Raw genomic sequence first — 18298 nt, forward strand, 5'->3', positions numbered from 1 at the left:
AATCCCCCAAGGCAATATCGTACACCTTTGGCGAGAATCTTATTGTTTTAGCTGAAAATCCCTGACATCTCGTACGCTGTTTGCAAAAGTGAATTGCCCCTCGTTTAGATTCAAGTGGGGGGGGGGGGGAGGGGGTGCTGCAAAAACATTTATCAGCTCATAGGACATTGGCAAGGGTTTTTAAATGTTCATGAAGCCAACATGAAAATTTTAAAAAGAAACTACAATGACAGACTGTGAAGAAGTGAATATTTTAGCATTTACTTGGCACTGAACGGATCCAAAGTGCATCTAGTATTCGCTTAAAAATGCTACACCACGTGGGCCGATTAATGGCTAGGCTCCATTCTGGCCGGAGTTTGAAGAGGACAGCTACTTTGATCAAGTAGTACACTTCAAGATTCGTTAAATTTGAGGCCACCCATTCTTAACCATTAGTACAAAGTAGAACCCGTCGTCCAATATCGTCTCAAATCTTCCCTTTTTGAGGAAAACCTATAAAGACCAATTGGGGATACCCTCAGCTTCGTACTGACTATAGATGGGCTTTTAGAGAAGAAAATAGAAAATTGAGGACCGGTTTGTTAAAAATCGATAAATAAATCAAACCGGTTAGTTTATAAATTATCAACGTTGGCAATTAATTGTATTAATTAAGTTACAATAACAAGCTCTTACATTTGTGGCAGTGATTATCTCACCAAAATCTGTTTACCCCTACTGGCACTCTGCCGTCGGTTGGAATCGAAATTGTCTTACATACTTTGAAGTTTAGCTTAGAGGTCAAGTCAAAGAGGTGAAAGCATTCAACGTCTATTGTAGGGATGACGTTGAATGTCTAAAAAATGACTGACTTTTTGACGATTGTATACCCTTATTTTGGGGTTAGAAAGCAAGTAGCTAGCAGTTAAACGTCCTAAAATTTGACTTAAGCAATGTAAGGACTTACGCAGGTATAAGTTAAGCAAAAATATTGTTATCTTCAAGCTAAATTGTTTAACTATTTGTTGATGAAAAGAGGTTTTTCGCCAAATAGTTTTATGATAAAATGCTACACACTGTCCATTTTTCGCCAACGTGACTGTATGTTAACACAATCTTTTGGTACTTTGAATAGAATGAGCACTGAATATAAATCTAATAAGAATTTGTTAGGCCATGGAAGTAAAAGACATTTCAACAGAATCATATTTCTAGATTCAAGGCTACTTTTCACAAGTAAGGGTTAAACCAGACTTTTCTGGCTTAATGGCTAAGCAAAATAGGTTGGATTTTTTGCTTTAATCGTTTGCACAAAACCATTTCTTATAAACCACGTTGAAATTAAATTGCGAGGAAGCAGACGGAAATTCCTTTTTGAGATCTATAGTTTCTTAATTTTTAAGCGATGAATTACCCGATAAATAAGAAACGTTGAATCATTTGACAAACAGCTGAAATGGCTTTTAGAGGTCATCTGATAAAGAGGGACGTCTCTATATAACTAGCACCATCAAATATTCAATGCATTTTTTGTTATCAATGTAGGTGATCAGCATGTGACATGTGACAAAGATCATAAACACACTCAAACACATCAAATGCACATGCATCCCTTCATAGATTCAAAATCTTAAAACAAAAAGTAAATTTAAAATCTTTCAAGCCTTTGTGTTACAAATAGTTGAAATCAAAATACCCAATTAAGATACATTTCAGCATTGTCGTGTATCTTGATTAAATTTCACAACACCCTTTCACGCCCACTACTGTAAGAGCGCAAAATTATTGTTAGAGTGGGCAATTCGGCTGGTTTTTGCAATACATTTTAGACATATTTCCTTCGAAAAAAATGGATGGCATCACATGATCACGCCTTTCTACACCCACCACATAATTGGAAAATTAAATGAACCTACCAAGAGTCATCGGCCGTAACCGAAGGAGCCGAGTGGCAATTCACTCTTGCAAATAGCGTAGGAGATTTTGCCTGAAAAAAGGATTTCTTTACGAGATTTTCTTAGAGTGATTTGCCCCTCGGGAGGAGCTGTACGAGATAGTGTGCGCTAGCGCATGCGAACCAGCCTTTTGAGCTAAGGAAATGAAGCAGTGACAAACCACTGATATATAAAGGAAAAAATAGGAGGAGCTGGGAGGGGAGAAAAAACCATATATAATCGGGAGGGCGTACAGCTCCTCCGGTCACGGCCGATGACTCATAGAATTACAATCAAACTTTACCTACAGGTAGGTTCGTTTTATTTTCTAATTCTATTTCGTCGTCGTCCCAGCTCCCTACAGAGCTGCACGAGGTTTTAGAGCTGTCATTGATACATAATAGCATAATAGAGAAATGAGGCAAAGGAAGATGCCAACTACCAAAGAAATCTCTGCTAGCAGAGACTCGTTCAACATATTTGAGCAGGAGAAGCCCTACATAATGATTAACGTTTAAACGAGCGGCTGAACATAATATAACAGTAGACAAGAGAAAAGGGCTACTAAAGACCAACATAACATTAAACATGGGTAAGCAGGGCTAGAAAATACTTAACATATATAGAAATGTGTAAATATAATTGTAAATGTGTATATGTGTAACTACGTCTTAGAAAATCTTAAGATAACAGTAATAGTGTAAACAGGACAATCTAACATAACCTAACATAACAGTAAACGTGTAGATAGAGCTGATAAAAAACCTAATATATCGATTAATGTGTAAATACAGTTATACAAAATTCTAACATAATGTGAAAGTATTACAGCGTAGAAAGCAAAGCAGATCCAAAATTAAACGAATCGTCGTATGGTAGATTATAAAATCTACGAAAAGTATGTTCATTCGTCCATCCTGCCGCCTGTAGATGTGTTTTGTCGTTGAATTTTGAAGCTTGTCACCAAAGTAATGATGGCTCATTCATTTTTGTCCCGACCACTCCTTTTGAGCACAATATTTAGGGATTGTGCTGCTTACACCCCCTAATAATTTAAGAACAAATTAACAACAATCCAGCCTCAAAGTTTTGGAAATATTAAGTACAGCAATTAGGAACATTAAATTACTGGTTTTTAAAAGTAAGAATGTAGTCTCCTAAGCCAGCACTTTCTGTTTTAAAACAACAAACTTTATAAGAACACCGAGGCTCGTAGTGTCAAAAAAAAACGACGCACCAACAGGCCAATCAATATCATTTACTGACGTAATTTTGTTGATCAATGCTTATGGTTACTGATGCTTTAGTGTATATGCTTCAGGGGAACAATTTTTCTCTTTTAGATGTTGCAAGCTCCGGATGAATTCTCGACGGCGGTTCAAGCTTTGTTTTCGTCACAACAGCAAGCGATGGAAGCCAAATCGGTCGCCGGCGGTGAACACCTCTGTTTCATGGGATCTGGAAGAGAGGCTGAGGATCAATATGTTAATATGGTCATTGCCAATTTTCTTCAGGTTAGTACAGGGGTAATGCAGACTCACGCATATCGGGTAGCCCTTGCATCCCAAGTCATCAGAAAGTGACCGGCAGAGTGGAAGACTTGACTGTTCATTAGCTAACCTTGGCTGGAGGATTGTTATAATCCTAAGAAGATTCAGTTTGGGGCTAATTTTTTATCTTTATTTTGCTGACAGCTTTATAATGCAAAGAGATCTACATCTATGGTCAATTTAACACTCAATCATAACGGATAACAGGCAAGGTTCACAACTATTGATCTAAAAAGATTGTCCTGGTTCTCTAAACGATGCAAACAAATGACATAATTGCCTACAAACTTGACCTTTTCCTGACACAAAGCAGTCACATGCTGCAAAAATGCGAGTCGTTGGTTTTTTTGTCCTTTATTGAAACTTTTTGCTCAAAAAGCAAGGTTTTTGTCATCAGCATAATTTGAATTTAATTTTTTTTATTTCTTAGCGAGGCACTCACTTTGTTGGAATTGTCAGAGGTGGCTATACTGGTATGTCCTAACAGAGAGTGGTTTTATCAGTTCTAAGGAGTGAAATATGTCGCATTCCCATCTTCGCTTATATTTCTTCTAATCTTTCATTCTTGAGCATTAACAGTGATGTTTTGTGATAAAATCGGGTTCCAATTTATAACTTAGTAATTCGAAACGCTGTAACCTGGATAGTGGGGAACTAAAAGAATTTTTTTTGGTTCCCCTATCTATTATGTTAGAAGTCCAATCAGAGAACTTTTGTGTACTTAACTTTTGTACTTAACTTTGTTTCTGTTAACCTTATAATAGTCTGTTTTTCCATAACGTTGTAACCTCCTCACCAGTTGTTTTCTTGAAGTTTTGTAGAGGTTTTCTATGCCTTTTTTAGCAATCCATGATATTTTAATTGATGATCTCACAAACGGATTGGCTGACCACAATCTACAAAGATGCATTGTGTGTACACCTGAAGCGATCAGTTCTGAAGACGAGGTAATTCGATTTGATATTAATTTGCCCTTGAGTTACAGTGACACCTCGAAATATTAGACAGAATAAGGCCCAAAGTATTGTACGTTACCCAAAGTATGGGACGTTGCGGTTTTTGGCCGGGCCTAAGCGGGGGTGATGCCTAAGAGGGGGATTTGCGGCCCAAACAGAGATTGCTCTGCCAATTAAAGTGCTCGTACTTTCCCATGTCTCTTATATCCGGTATTGGTCTGTAAATGAAGTTTTCATCGTACCTAGATTCTTAGCCATAACTTATTCAAGGATTTACGTGTATTAGTGTGCGAAGTCAGTTAAGCCCATTTAACAGTTAAGTATTTGTGAGCATGAGCAATCCTCATTTGTTCCTTTTTAAAGCAGATATATGATATGTTTTTGTCATTATTCCCTTTAACGTCATTACCCCCTTTAATGCTAGGAAATGTATAACCGAGAAAACGGTTCCCTGGCTAAAAATCGGCGATAGGCCTTGCGATTACACTTGAAATTTTGATTCCGCTTTTGGGGGGGGGGGGGTGTTGGGGACGATTCCGTTCTTCTTTGGTTCGCTGAAAAAGCGAAAATGTTTGGCTCCGTTTTTAAATCGTGCTTTGTTTTCTCAAATGTGAACGGTCGCGAACGGAAGTATTCTGGTCCGACTTAAAATACTGTTGTTTTTGGCATTGCGCATGCGTAGTGTGAGGGTTCCGTTCTTATTATTCGGTGTCTTATTTTGGTTCCATTCTTTCCTCAATATCGATGCGAGGTTGAAAATGTTTCCTACCCTCAAAGAACGTAAGCAGATAGTTCCTTCCTTGTTTTACTCGAGTGTAAATGGGATCTTTGTGATCATTGTATGCATGCCAGTGCTTTTTATTCTTTAGAGCCATGAGCTGTCAAGAGGAGATCACAGCCCAACTTCTCCCAAAGTAAGTTTTTCCATCTCTTTCATATTTGATAAGAAGTTTTTTAAAATTTTAAAGGAATACGATGTACCGCTTCCTTGGCATGAATACTTTTTTACGAAACTATGCTCGAGATGAGCACTAAATTTTTAAATTTTTTTGTTGCATTAAAATCATCAGCATCAATTCTCTTCTGCATTATAGAACACTCTAGTTGAAAGGCTATCCACAACTCTGAAATCGAGGGGAGCGAACATGAAGGAGAGGCTTGGTAAACTAATGGAATCATCGGCGAGAGCACCAGAAAGGTAAATGCTGAAAATGCCAACCGTCAATAGAATTAATTTATGATAAATAAGTATCCTTGCTTTTTTGGGACTATTGTAACCTACTCACACTATACATGTTATATGCACCACTGACGCCATCACCTTCATTTATGTGCTGAACTCGTAGTAGCACCACAGGTTTTGAGAGCAATGGAATATTCTTTTTCACTTGTTGTTTTAATTTCTTGTTATCTTTCTATTACTAACATTTGTATATATCCATTCTACATTCTTTTTATCAAAAAGACATTGTAAATAAATATCCATCTCGTCAAATGATGGAAAGTTAGCTATCTTTGTTGTCCGTTGCTGCCTTCAGTGTGGACCCAGAATTGTTTGAACTAGATATTTAGGGAGAAATTCATGCATTTGATATACTAAGATAATGGTTTAGATGATTGACTTGACTCGACTTAACCCAGCACGACTCTGTACTTGACTTGTCTGTACATGACTTGATTTGACCTTACTTGACTTGACTTGGTTTGATTCTATTTGACTCGACTCGACCTGACTAATCTGAACATGAAATTCGACAACCCTTATCTGGGCTTTACTTGGCTTGACTCCACTCATTTCAGCACGACTTGACTTGACTTGACTTTAATTGATCTGACTCAAGTTGACATGAATCAATTTGACTTGGTTTCCATTGGTTTGATTTTTTCAACTTTATTCTACAAAGCTTTTACCGAGGGAAAGGTAATAAGTTCAAATTGGACTGAATGTTTACTTAAATAAATGCAAACTAATTTGATTTGAACGGGGGCACAAAAGCTGACTCGGTATCTCTTGCAGTTACCAGCTTAACATGGCTCGATCTTGAATTGACTTGACTTACTTTGATGTTGATCTATGTTATTTTTAACTGACTGGACCTTTTGAGTAAGGAATTCAATATTGAAAATATTCCTTACTGTTTTAGGCATGTCAGTGCTTCTGATCGGACTGGTAAGCGATATAGGAACGTGAATCTGGACATATTCAGCATAGGAGATGACGAAGGTAATGTCTCAACCAATGCCAGCAACATCAATGTAGCCTGGCTCAACCTTGGGCAAGGCTAGCTTGTAGTCGGCTAGTCAAGTCAAATCCTTCTTTGTTTTAGCCGTATTGACTTGTGTTTGTTTTTATCTTGCTTCTGAAGGTAATTTTTAGGGCACTGAGAAGCTGTGCTTATCAATCAGTGGGTAGTAATTTGGAATTAGAATCTGGTTGCAAAGACCTTCAAGTTTGTTAACAACATTAGGTTGTCAATTGAACAAGTATTTTCTTGTTTCTAGATGAGCCGATCTCAAGCGAGGATGAAGGTCGAAAAGAGGCTGTTAATGTTACCACTTGGACGAAGAGAAATGACGTAGTAGCCACGTTTCCATGTAGTGAAATCACGGAATCTGGGCACATGTACTCGAGGTTAGTTGTTCTGTGGCTTGTCGTATGACAATGAATTATTTTCTGCTCAGCTTGTATACACTGGACTTAGTGTGACCCATGGTCATATGGAATCACATTCTGTATCCACTTGATGCACTTCATCAGAGCATAGTAAGATTTGATTGATATGATTATGTAAACTGTTGTTAGGCCTTTGTTTTGCTCCTTTCATTTTGAAAAGCAGAAGAATAATCTCGAGAGCAGTTTTAGTATTTACGCCTGTGATTAAAGGAAACCATGTGAATGCAGTTCTTTTTATGGCTTTGTCACATCTTTCCTTTGCAGCTACATCCTACTTACGTTGACCAACTTGTTCATTTTACGCGAGATCATCGACAGACCTGGTTGGGCACACATATTGAGTCGCCCTCATCTGACATCGATCGTTAAAATCACATCAAAGAGGAAACACCCACAGTTGATAACATTCAAATATGGAACTAGTAACGGAGAATCATACCAGATTACTGCCACACAGAGATTCTTAATTTCTGATGCAAAAAACGCAACTAAAAGAATCAAAGAAAGGATTGTTAAGATTATCGGTGACTAGTTTTTCCAAATGTCGTTACATTCGCCTTGGTTTGGCGATGTCACGAGCACTTGAAGCGTGTTGAGAGCAAACCAAGAGAGGGCCTCAAATACAAGAAAGTAAATCGCTTTCTTTGCCCTCTGAAAATTCTGTGGCATGCCTACTGACCCCCTTTCCGGACCCTGTATTTTTCTTCGCATATTAAGCCTGATTCTGTACTAAGCAGTTAAACCCGATTATTGGCTTGATTCAATCTCTAAATTCGATCCAAGCTCTAAACGACAGTTGCAACAGAAGGGCGTTAGGCATGGGATCAGTGGGTTTAGATTAGAACCTATTTCCGTTATTTATCGCCCTTTGGATCAATGTTGGTGTCTGCTGGATTTCAATGTGTCAATCTTGACGTGCGTGATCGTAGGCAAAGTAGGATGCAAGGACTCAGAAAGAGGTTTAAGTTGTACAGTACATTATCAGGCTGTGTTTCCATTTTCCCTTTCCCAAACAATATACTATCTGAAGTCCCTAAAAAGATGTTTTCCCGCTCGGCCCACTTACAGGGGCAATTTCCTTTCGTTTTCAAATTTTCATTGTAGCTCGTTCTAAACCTTTAGGGTTGAAGCCTTTACATTAAAGGCCAATAGTGGAAACGCGAATAGCTTTAGAAGTGATTAGTTATGAGAAGCTGCTTTGTGTCTAAAAAACTAAAGAAAACATCTTGTATCAGTAAAGTAACCTGCACAAAGTATAAGCCATTATGCCTCCTTTTCATCTTTTGTTTTTGAAAGAAGACTAAAATTAGCGCTTAGTTACTTGCGCTAACGATTGGTGTCAACTAAAAGGACCTGCTAATTTCTTCGATCTTGAATCCAAATTGTATTTTGTCCTTAAAATTCAAAGATAAATCTGAATTGATTTATCTATTAGCGGTAAAAACATTAAAAAGACCCTTATTTTCCCGTCTCCTACGCTCAAAAGCATGTTCTTCGTCATTTATATTCAGGAGTTGTAGAAGTGCTGCTTGAGTTCTCTTGATGTTCCCATGAGTTGTTGGAATACCTTATATAGGAAATATACAATAGTTGATCTGGGTATCCGGTTCAATTGTAAATTGTTCTTAAAAGTGCAGTTTTAAGAAAGGCCAGTTCAAAGTCAATAATTTTTTAGATTTACCAAAGAGCGATACGAGGCTTGATCATTGCATTTCTTGCTTAACTAACCTATACACTGGCAGTGGTCGAAATAAAGAGCAAAATCACATATTTTATACATATTGAAGGTTTGATGTTTTTCGTACCAATGTATCTATTTTGTACAACATAAATTTATTTAAGATAGAGTTTAGTGTTTGTCCGGTCAGGAGGGCTTCCTCGTGCGTTCATATTTTACTTGTTCTGTTTTTCATATTGAAGACACTAGGGGCATGAAGACACTAGGGGCATTAAGACGCTAAGTGCAAATCCCCCAAGGCAATATCGTACACCTTTGGCGAGAATCTTATTGTTTTAGCTGAAAATCCCTGATATCTCGTACGCTGTTTGCAAAAGTGAATTGCCCCTCGGTTAGATTCAAGTGGGGGGGAGGGGGTGCTGCAAAAACATTTATCAGCTCATAGGACATTGGCAAGGGTTTTTAAATGTTCATGAAGCCAACATGAACATTTTAAAAAGAAACTACAATGACAGACTGTGAAGAAGTGAATATTTTAGCATTTACTTGGCACTGAACGGATCCAAAGTGCATCTAGTATTCGCTTAAAAATGCTACACCACGTGGGCCGATTAATGGCTAGGCTCCATTCTGGCCGGAGTTTGAAGAGGACAGCTACTTTGATCAAGTAGTACACTTCAAGATTCGTTAAATTTGAGGCCACCCATTCTTAACCATTAGTACAAAGTAGAACCCGTCGTCCAATATCGTCCCAAATCTTCCCTTTTTGAGGAAAACCTATAAAGACCAATTGGGGATACCCTCAGCTTCGTACTGACTATAGATGGGCTTTTAGAGAAGAAAATAGAAAATTGAGGACCGGTTTGTTAAAAATCGATAAATAAATCAAACCAGGTAGTTTATAAATTATCAACGTTGGCAATTAATTGTATTAATTAAGTTACAATAACAAGCTCTTGCATTTGTGGCAGTGATTATCTCACCAAAATCTGTTTACCCCTACTGGCACTCTGCCGTCGGTTGGAATCGAAATTGTCTTACATACTTTGAAGTTTAGCTTAGAGGTCAAGTCAAAGAGGTGAAAGCATTCAACGTCTATTGTAGGGATGACGTTGAATGTCTAAAAAATGACTGACTTTTTGACGATTGTATACCCTTATTTTGGGGTTAGAAAGCAAGTAGCTAGCAGTTAAACGTCCTAAAATTTGACTTAAGCAATGTAAGGACTTACGCAGGTATAAGTTAAGCAAAAATATTGTTATCTTCAAGCTAAATTGTTTAACTATTTGTTGATGAAAAGAGGTTTTTCGCCAAATAGTTTTATGATAAAATGCTACACACTGTCCATTTTTCGCCAACGTGACTGTATGTTAACACAATCATTTGGTACTTTGGATAGAATGAGCACTGAATATAAATCTAATAAGAATTTGTTAGGCCATGGAAGTAAAAGACATTTCAACAGAATCATATTTCTAGATTCAAGGCTACTTTTCACAAGTAAGGGTTAAACCAGACTTTTCTGGCTTAATGGCTAAGCAAAATAGGTTGGATTTTTTGCTTTAATCGTTTGCACTAAACCATTTCTTATAAACCACGTTGAAATTAAATTGCGAGGAAGCAAGACGAAAATTCCTTTTTGAGATCTTTAGTTTCTTAATTTTCAAGCCATGAATTACCCGATAAATAAGAAACGTTGAATCATTTGACAAACAGCTGAAATGGCTTTTAGAGGTCATCTGATAAAGAGGGACGTCACGAAATGAATAGCACCATCAAATATTCAATGCATTTTTTGTTATCAATGTAGTTGATCAGCATGTGACATGTGACAAAGATCATAAACACACTCAAACACATCAAATGCACATGCATCCCTTCATAGATTCAAAATCTTAAAACAAAAAGTAAATTTAAAATCTTTCAAGCCTTTGTGTTACAAATAGTTGAAATTAAAATACCCAATTAAGATACATTTCAGCATTGTCGTCTATCTTGATTAAATTTCACAACACCCTTTCACGCCCACTACTGTAAGAGCGCAAAATTATTGTTAGAGTGGGCAATTCGGCTGGTTTTTGCAATACATTTTAGACATATTTCCTTCGAAAAAAATGGATGGCATCACATGATCACGCCTTTCTACACCCACCACATAATTGGAAAATTAAATGAACCTACCAAGAGTCATCGGCCGTAACCGAAGGAGCCGAGTGGCAATTCACTCTTGCAAATAGCGTAGGAGATTTTGCCTGAAAAAAGGATTTCTTTACGAGATTTTCTTAGAGTGATTTGCCCCTCGGGAGGAGCTGTACGAGATAGTGTGCGCTAGCGCATGCGAACCAGCCTTTTGAGCTAAGGAAATGAAGCAGTGACAAACCACTGATATATAAAGGAAAAAATAGGAGGAGCTGGGAGGGGAGAAAAAACCATATATAATCGGGAGGGCGTACAGCTCCTCCGGTCACGGCCGATGACTCATAGAATTACAATCAAACTTTACCTACAGGTAGGTTCGTTTTATTTTATAATTCTATTTCGTCGTCGTCCCAGCTCCCTACAGAGCTGCACGAGGTTTTAGAGCTGTCATTGATACATAATAGCATAATAGAGAAATGAGGCAAAGGAAGATGCCAACTACCAAAGAAATCTCTGCTAGCAGAGACTCGTTCAACATATTTGAGCAGGAGAAGCCCTACATAATGATTAACGTTTAAACGAGCGGCTGAACATAATATAACAGTAGACAAGAGAAAAGGGCTACTAAAGACCAACATAACATTAAACATGGGTAAGCAGGGCTAGAAAATACTTAACATATATAGAAATGTGTAAATATAATTGTAAATGTGTATATGTGTAACTACGTCTATAGAAAATCTTAAGATAACAGTAATAGTGTAAACAGGACAATCTAACATAACCTAACATAACAGTAAACGTGTAGATAGAGCTGATAAAAAACCTAATATATCGATTAATGTGTAAATACAGTTATACAAAATTCTAACATAATGTGAAAGTATTACAGCGTAGAAAGCAAAGCAGATCCAAAATTAAACGAATCGTCGTATGGTAGATTATAAAATCTACGAAAAGTATGTTCATTCGTCCATCCTGCCGCCTGTAGATGTGTTTTGTCGTTGAATTTTGAAGCTTGTCACCAAAGTAATGATGGCTCATTCATTTTTGTCCCGACCACTCCTTTTGAGCACAATATTTAGGGATTGTGCTGCTTACACCCCCTAATAATTTAAGAACAAATTAACAACAATCCAGCCTCAAAGTTTTGGAAATATTAAGTACAGCAATTAGGAACATTAAATTACTGGTTTTTAAAAGTAAGAATGTAGTCTCCTAAGCCAGCACTTTCTGTTTTAAAACAACAAACTTTATAAGAACACCGAGGCTCGTAGTGTCAAAAAAAAACAACGCACCAACAGGCCAATCAATATCATTTACTGACGTAATTTTGTTGATCAATGCTTATGGTTACTGATGCTTTAGTGTATATGCTTCAGGGGAACATTTTTTCTCTTTTAGATGTTGCAAGCTCCGGATGAATTCTCGACGGCGGTTCAAGCTTTGTTTTCGTCACAACAGCAAGCGATGGAAGCCAAATCGGTCGCCGGCGGTGAACACCTCTGTTTCATGGGATCTGGAAGAGAGGCTGAGGATCAATATGTTAATATGGTCATTGCCAATTTTCTTCAGGTTAGTACAGGGGTAATGCAGACTCACGCATATCGGGTAGCCCTTGCATCCCAAGTCATCAGAAAGTGACCGGCAGAGTGGAAGACTTGACTGTTCATTAGCTAACCTTGGCTGGAGGATTGTTATAATCCTAAGAAGATTCAGTTTGGGGCTAATTTTTTATCTTTATTTTGCTGACAGCTTTATAATGCAAAGAGATCTACATCTATGGTCAATTTAACACTCAATCATAACGGATAACAGGCAAGGTTCACAACTATTGATCTAAAAAGATTGTCCTGGTTCTCTAAACGATGCAAACAAATGACATAATTGCCTACAAACTTGACCTTTTCCTGACACAAAGCAGTCACATGCTGCAAAAATGCGAGTCGTTGGTTTTTTTGTCCTTTATTGAAACTTTTTGCTCAAAAAGCAAGGTTTTTGTCATCAGCATAATTTGAATTTAATTTTTTTTATTTCTTAGCGAGGCACTCACTTTGTTGGAATTGTCAGAGGTGGCTATACTGGTATGTCCTAACAGAGAGTGGTTTTATCAGTTCTAAGGAGTGAAATATGTCGCATTCCCATCTTCGCTTATATTTCTTCTAATCTTTCATTCTTGAGCATTAACAGTGATGTTTTGTGATAAAATCGGGTTCCAATTTATAACTTAGTAATTCGAAACGCTGTAACCTGGATAGTGGGGAACTAAAAGAATTTTTTTTGGTTCCCCTATCTATTATGTTAGAAGTCCAATCAGAGAACTTTTGTGTACTTAACTTTTGTACTTAACTTTGTTTCTGTTAACCTTATAATAGTCTGTTTTTCCATAACGTTGTAACCTCCTCACCAGTTGTTTTCTTGAAGTTTTGTGGAGGTTTTCTATGCCTTTTTTAGCAATCCATGATATTTTAATTGATGATCTCACAAACGGATTGGCTGACCACAATCTACAAAGATGCATTGTGTGTACACCTGAAGCGATCAGTTCTGAAGACGAGGTAATTCGATTTGATATTAATTTGCCCTTGAGTTACAGTGACACCTCGAAATATTAGACAGAATAAGGCCCAAAGTATTGTACGTTGCCCAAAGTATGGGACGTTGCGGTTTTTGGCCGGGCCTAAGCGGGGGTGATGCCTAAGAGGGGGATTTGCGGCCCAAACAGAGATTGCTCTGCCAATTAAAGTGCTCGTACTTTCCCATGTCTCTTATATCCGGTATTGGTCTGTAAATGAAGTTTTCATCGTACCTAGATTCTTAGCCATAACTTATTCAAGGATTAACGTGTATTAGTGTGCGAAGTCAGTTAAGCCCATTTAACAGTTAAGTATTTGTGAGCATGAGCAATCCTCATTTGTTCCTTTTTAAAGCAGATATATGATATGTTTTTGTCATTATTCCCTTTAACGTCATTACCCCTTTAATGCTACGAAATGTATAACCGAGAAAACGGTTCCCTGGCTAAAAATCGGCGATAGGCCTTGCGATTACACTTGAAATCTTGATTCCACTTTTTGGGGGGGGGGGGGGTGTTGGGGACGATTCCGTTCTTCTTTGGTTCGCTGAAAAAGCGAAAATGTTTGGCTCCGTTTTTAAATCGTGCTTTGTTTTCTCAAATGTGAACGGTCGCGAACGGAAGTATTCTGGTCCGACTTAAAATACTGTTGTTTTTGGCATTGCGCATGCGTAGTGTGAGGGTTCCGTTCTTATTATTCGGTGTCTTATTTTGGTTCCATTCTTTCCTCAATATCGATGCGAGGTTGAAAATGTTTCCTACCCTCAAAGCACGTAAGCAGATAGTTCCTTCCTTGTTTTACTCGAGTGTAAATGGGATCTTTGTGATCATTGTATGCATGCCAGTGCTTTTTATTCTTTAGAGCCATGAGCTGTCAAGAGGAGATCACAGCCCAACTTCTCCCAAAGTAAGTTTTTCCATCTCTTTCATATTTGATAAGAAGTTTTTTAAAATTTTAAAGGAATACGATGTACCGCTTCCTTGGCATGAATACTTTTTTACGAAACTATGCTCGAGATGAGCACTAAATTTTTAAATTTTTTTGTTGCATTAAAATCATCAGCATCAATTCTCTTCTGCATTATAGAACACTCTAGTTGAAAGGCTATCCACAACTCTGAAATCGAGGGGAGCGAACATGAAGGAGAGGCTTGGTAAACTAATGGAATCATCGGCGAGAGCACCAGAAAGGTAAATGCTGAAAATGCCAACCGTCAATAGAATTAATTTATGATAAATAAGTATCCTTGCTTTTTTGGGACTATTGTAACCTACTCACACTATACATGTTATATGCACCACTGACGCCATCACCTTCATTTATGTGCTGAACTCGTAGTAGCACCACAGGTTTTGAGAGCAATGGAATATTCTTTTTCACTTGTTGTTTTAATTTCTTGTTATCTTTCTATTACTAACATTTGTATATATCCATTCTACATTCTTTTTATCAAAAAGACATTGTAAATAAATATCCATCTCGTCAAATGATGGAAAGTTAGCTATCTTTGTTGTCCGTTGCTGCCTTCAGTGTGGACCCAGAATTGTTTGAACTAGATATTTAGGGAGAAATTCATGCATTTGATATACTAAGATAATGGTTTAGATGATTGACTTGACTCGACTTAACCCAGCACGACTCTGTACTTGACTTGTCTGTACATGACTTGATTTGACCTTACTTGACTTGACTTGGTTTGATTCTATTTGACTCGACTCGACCTGACTAATCTGAACATGAAATTCGACAACCCTTATCTGGGCTTTACTTGGCTTGACTCCACTCATTTCAGCACGACTTGACTTGACTTGACTTTAATTGATCTGACTCAAGTTGACATGAATCAATTTGACTTGGTTTCCATTGGTTTGATTTTTTCAACTTTATTCTACAAAGCTTTTACCGAGGGAAAGGTAATAAGTTCAAATTGGACTGAATGTTTACTTGAATAAATGCAAACTAATTTGATTTGAACGGGGGCACAAAAGCTGACTCGGTATCTCTTGCAGTTACCAGCTTAACATGGCTCGATCTTGAATTGACTTGACTTACTTTGATGTTGATCTATGTTACTTTTAACTGACTGGACCTTTTGAGTAAGGAATTCAATATTGAAAATATTCCTTACTGTTTTAGGCATGTCAGTGCTTCTGATCGGACTGGTAAGCGATATAGGAACGTGAATCTGGACATATTCAGCATAGGAGATGACGAAGGTAATGTCTCAACCAATGCCAGCAACATCAATGTAGCCTGGCTCAACCTTGGGCAAGGCTAGCTTGTAGTCGGCTAGTCAAGTCAAATCCTTCTTTGTTTTAGCCGTATTGACTTGTGTTTGTTTTTATCTTGCTTCTGAAGGTAATTTTTAGGGCACTGAGAAGCTGTGCTTATCAATCAGTGGGTAGTAATTTGGAATTAGAATCTGGTTGCAAAGACCTTCAAGTTTGTTAACAACATTAGGTTGTCAATTAAACAAGTATTTTCTTGTTTCTAGATGAGCCGATCTCAAGCGAGGATGAAGGTCGAAAAGAGGCTGTTAATGTTACCACTTGGACGAAGAGAAATGACGTAGTAGCCACGTTTCCATGTAGTGAAATCACGGAATCTGGGCACATGTACTCGAGGTTAGTTGTTCTGTGGCTTGTCGTATGACAATGAATTATTTTCTGCTCAGCTTGTATACACTGGACTTAGTGTGACCCATGGTCATATGAAATCACATTCTGTATCCACTTGATGCACTTCATCAGAGCATAGTAAGATTTGATTGATATGATGATGTAAACTGTTGTTAGGCCTTTGTTTTGCTCCTTTCATTTTGAAAAGCAGAAGAATAATCTCGAGAGCAGTTTTAGTATTTACGCCTGTGATTAAAGGAAACCATGTGAATGCAGTTCTTTTTATGGCTTTGTCACATCTTTCCTTTGCAGCTACATCCTACTTACGTTGACCAACTTGTTCATTTTACGCGAGATCATCGACAGACCTGGTTGGGCACACATATTGAGTCGCCCTCATCTGACATCGATCGTTAAAATCACATCAAAGAGGAAACACCCACAGTTGATAACATTCAAATATGGAACTAGTAACGGAGAATCATACCAGATTACTGCCACACAGAGATTCTTAATTCCTGATGCAAAAAACGCAACTAAAAAAATCAAAGAAAGGATTGTTAAGATTATCGGTGACTAGTTTTTCCAAATGTTGTTACATTCGCCTTGGTTTGGCGATGTCACGAGCACTTGAAGCGTGTTGAGAGCAAACCAAGAGAGGGCCTCAAATACAAGAAAGTAAATCGCTTTCTTTGCCCTCTGAAAATTCTGTGGCATGCCTACTGACCCCCTTTCCGGACCCTGTATTTTTCTTCGCATATTAAGCCTGATTCTGTACTAAGCAGTTAAACCCGATTTTTGGCTTGATTCAATCTCTAAATTCGATCCAAGCTCTAAACGACAGTTGCAACAGAAGGGCGTTAGGCATGGGATCAGTGGGTTTAGATTAGAACCTATTTCCGTAATTTATCGCCCTTTGGATCAATGTTGGTGTCTGCTGGATTTCAATGTGTCAATCTTGACGTGCGTGATCGTAGGCAAAGTAGGATGCAAGGACTCAGAAAGAGGTTTAAGTTGTACAGTACATTATCAGGCTGTGTTTCCATTTTCCCTTTCCCAAACAATATACTCTCTGAAGTCCCTAAAAAGATGTTTTCCCGCTCGGCCCACTTACAGGGGCAATTTCCTTGCGTTTTCAAATTTTCATTGTAGCTCGTTCTAAACCTTTAGGGTTGAAGCCTTTACATTAAAGGCCAATAGTGGAAACGCGAATAGCTTTAGAAGTGATTAGTTATGAGAAGCTGCTTTGTGTCTAAAAAACTAAAGAAAACATCTTGTATCAGTAAAGTAACCTGCACAAAGTATAAGCCATTACGCCTCCTTTTCACCTTTTGTTTTTGAAAGAAGACTAGAATTAGCGCTTAGTTACTTGCGCTAACGATTGGTGTCAACTAAAAGGACCTGCTAATTTCTTCGATCTTGAATCCAAATTGTATTTTGTCCTTAAAATTTCAAAGATAAATCTGAATTGATTTATCTATTAGCGGTAAAAACATTAAAAAGACCCTTATTTTCCCGTCTCCTACGCTCAAAAGCATGTTCTTCGTCATTTATATTCAGGAGTTGTAGAAGTGCTGCTTGAGTTCTCTTGATGTTCCCTTGAGTTGTTGGAATGCCTTATATAGGAAATATACAATAGTTGATCTGGGTATCCGGTTCAATTGTAAATTTTTCTTAAAAGTGCAGTTTTAAAAAAGGCCAGTTCAAAGTCAATAATTTTTTAGATTTACCAAAGAGCGATACGAGGCTTGATCATTGCATTTCTTGCTTAGCTAACCTATACACTGGCAGTGGTCGAAATAAAGAGCAAAATCACATATTGTATACATATTGAAGGTTTGATGTTTTTCGTACCAATGTATCTATTTTGTACAACATAAATTTATTTAAGATAGAGTTTAGTGTTTGTCCGGTCAGGAGGGCTTCCTCGTGCGTTCATATTTTACTTGTTCTGTTTTTCATATTGAAGACACTAGGGGCATGAAGACACTAGGGGCATTAAGACGCTAGGTGTAAATCCCCCAAGGCAATATCGTACACCTTTGGCGAGAATCTTATTGTTTTAGCTGAAAATCCCTGACATCTCGTACGCTGTTTGCAAAAGTGAATTGCCCCTCGTTTAGATTCAAGTGGGGAGGGGAGGGGGTGCTGCAAAAACATTTATCAGCTCATAGGACATTGGCAAGGGTTT

General features: G+C 37.8%; 2 protein-coding genes across 2 annotated transcripts; both read left to right on the plus strand.

Annotated features, from left to right (window-relative positions):
• Positions 1-31: 31 nt before the first annotated feature.
• LOC148957711 (TBC1 domain family member 23-like) lies at positions 32-8123 on the plus strand. The gene is made up of 9 exons (XM_089114942.1): positions 32-2226; positions 3260-3430; positions 3897-3939; positions 4310-4413; positions 5292-5336; positions 5517-5620; positions 6567-6646; positions 6925-7054; positions 7361-8123. Exons 1-9 carry the CDS (start codon positions 2191-2193, stop codon positions 7626-7628), a joined length of 981 nt encoding a protein of 326 aa, XP_088971068.1. The 5' UTR covers positions 32-2190; the 3' UTR covers positions 7629-8123.
• A 2970-nt stretch (positions 8124-11093) lies between these two features.
• On the plus strand, positions 11094-18003 carry LOC135684492 (TBC1 domain family member 23-like). Its single transcript, XM_089114941.1, has 9 exons — positions 11094-11283; positions 12318-12488; positions 12955-12997; positions 13368-13471; positions 14351-14395; positions 14576-14679; positions 15626-15705; positions 15984-16113; positions 16420-18003. The coding sequence occupies exons 1-9, from the start codon at positions 11248-11250 to the stop codon at positions 16685-16687; spliced, it is 981 nt and encodes a 326-aa protein (XP_088971067.1). The 5' UTR covers positions 11094-11247; the 3' UTR covers positions 16688-18003.
• Positions 18004-18298: the final 295 nt, after the last annotated feature.

This window comes from Rhopilema esculentum, chromosome 21 (genome assembly GCF_057945365.1).
Source record: "Rhopilema esculentum isolate cy_ngs chromosome 21, ASM5794536v1, whole genome shotgun sequence".
Taxonomy (NCBI): Eukaryota; Metazoa; Cnidaria; class Scyphozoa; order Rhizostomeae; family Rhizostomatidae; genus Rhopilema; species Rhopilema esculentum.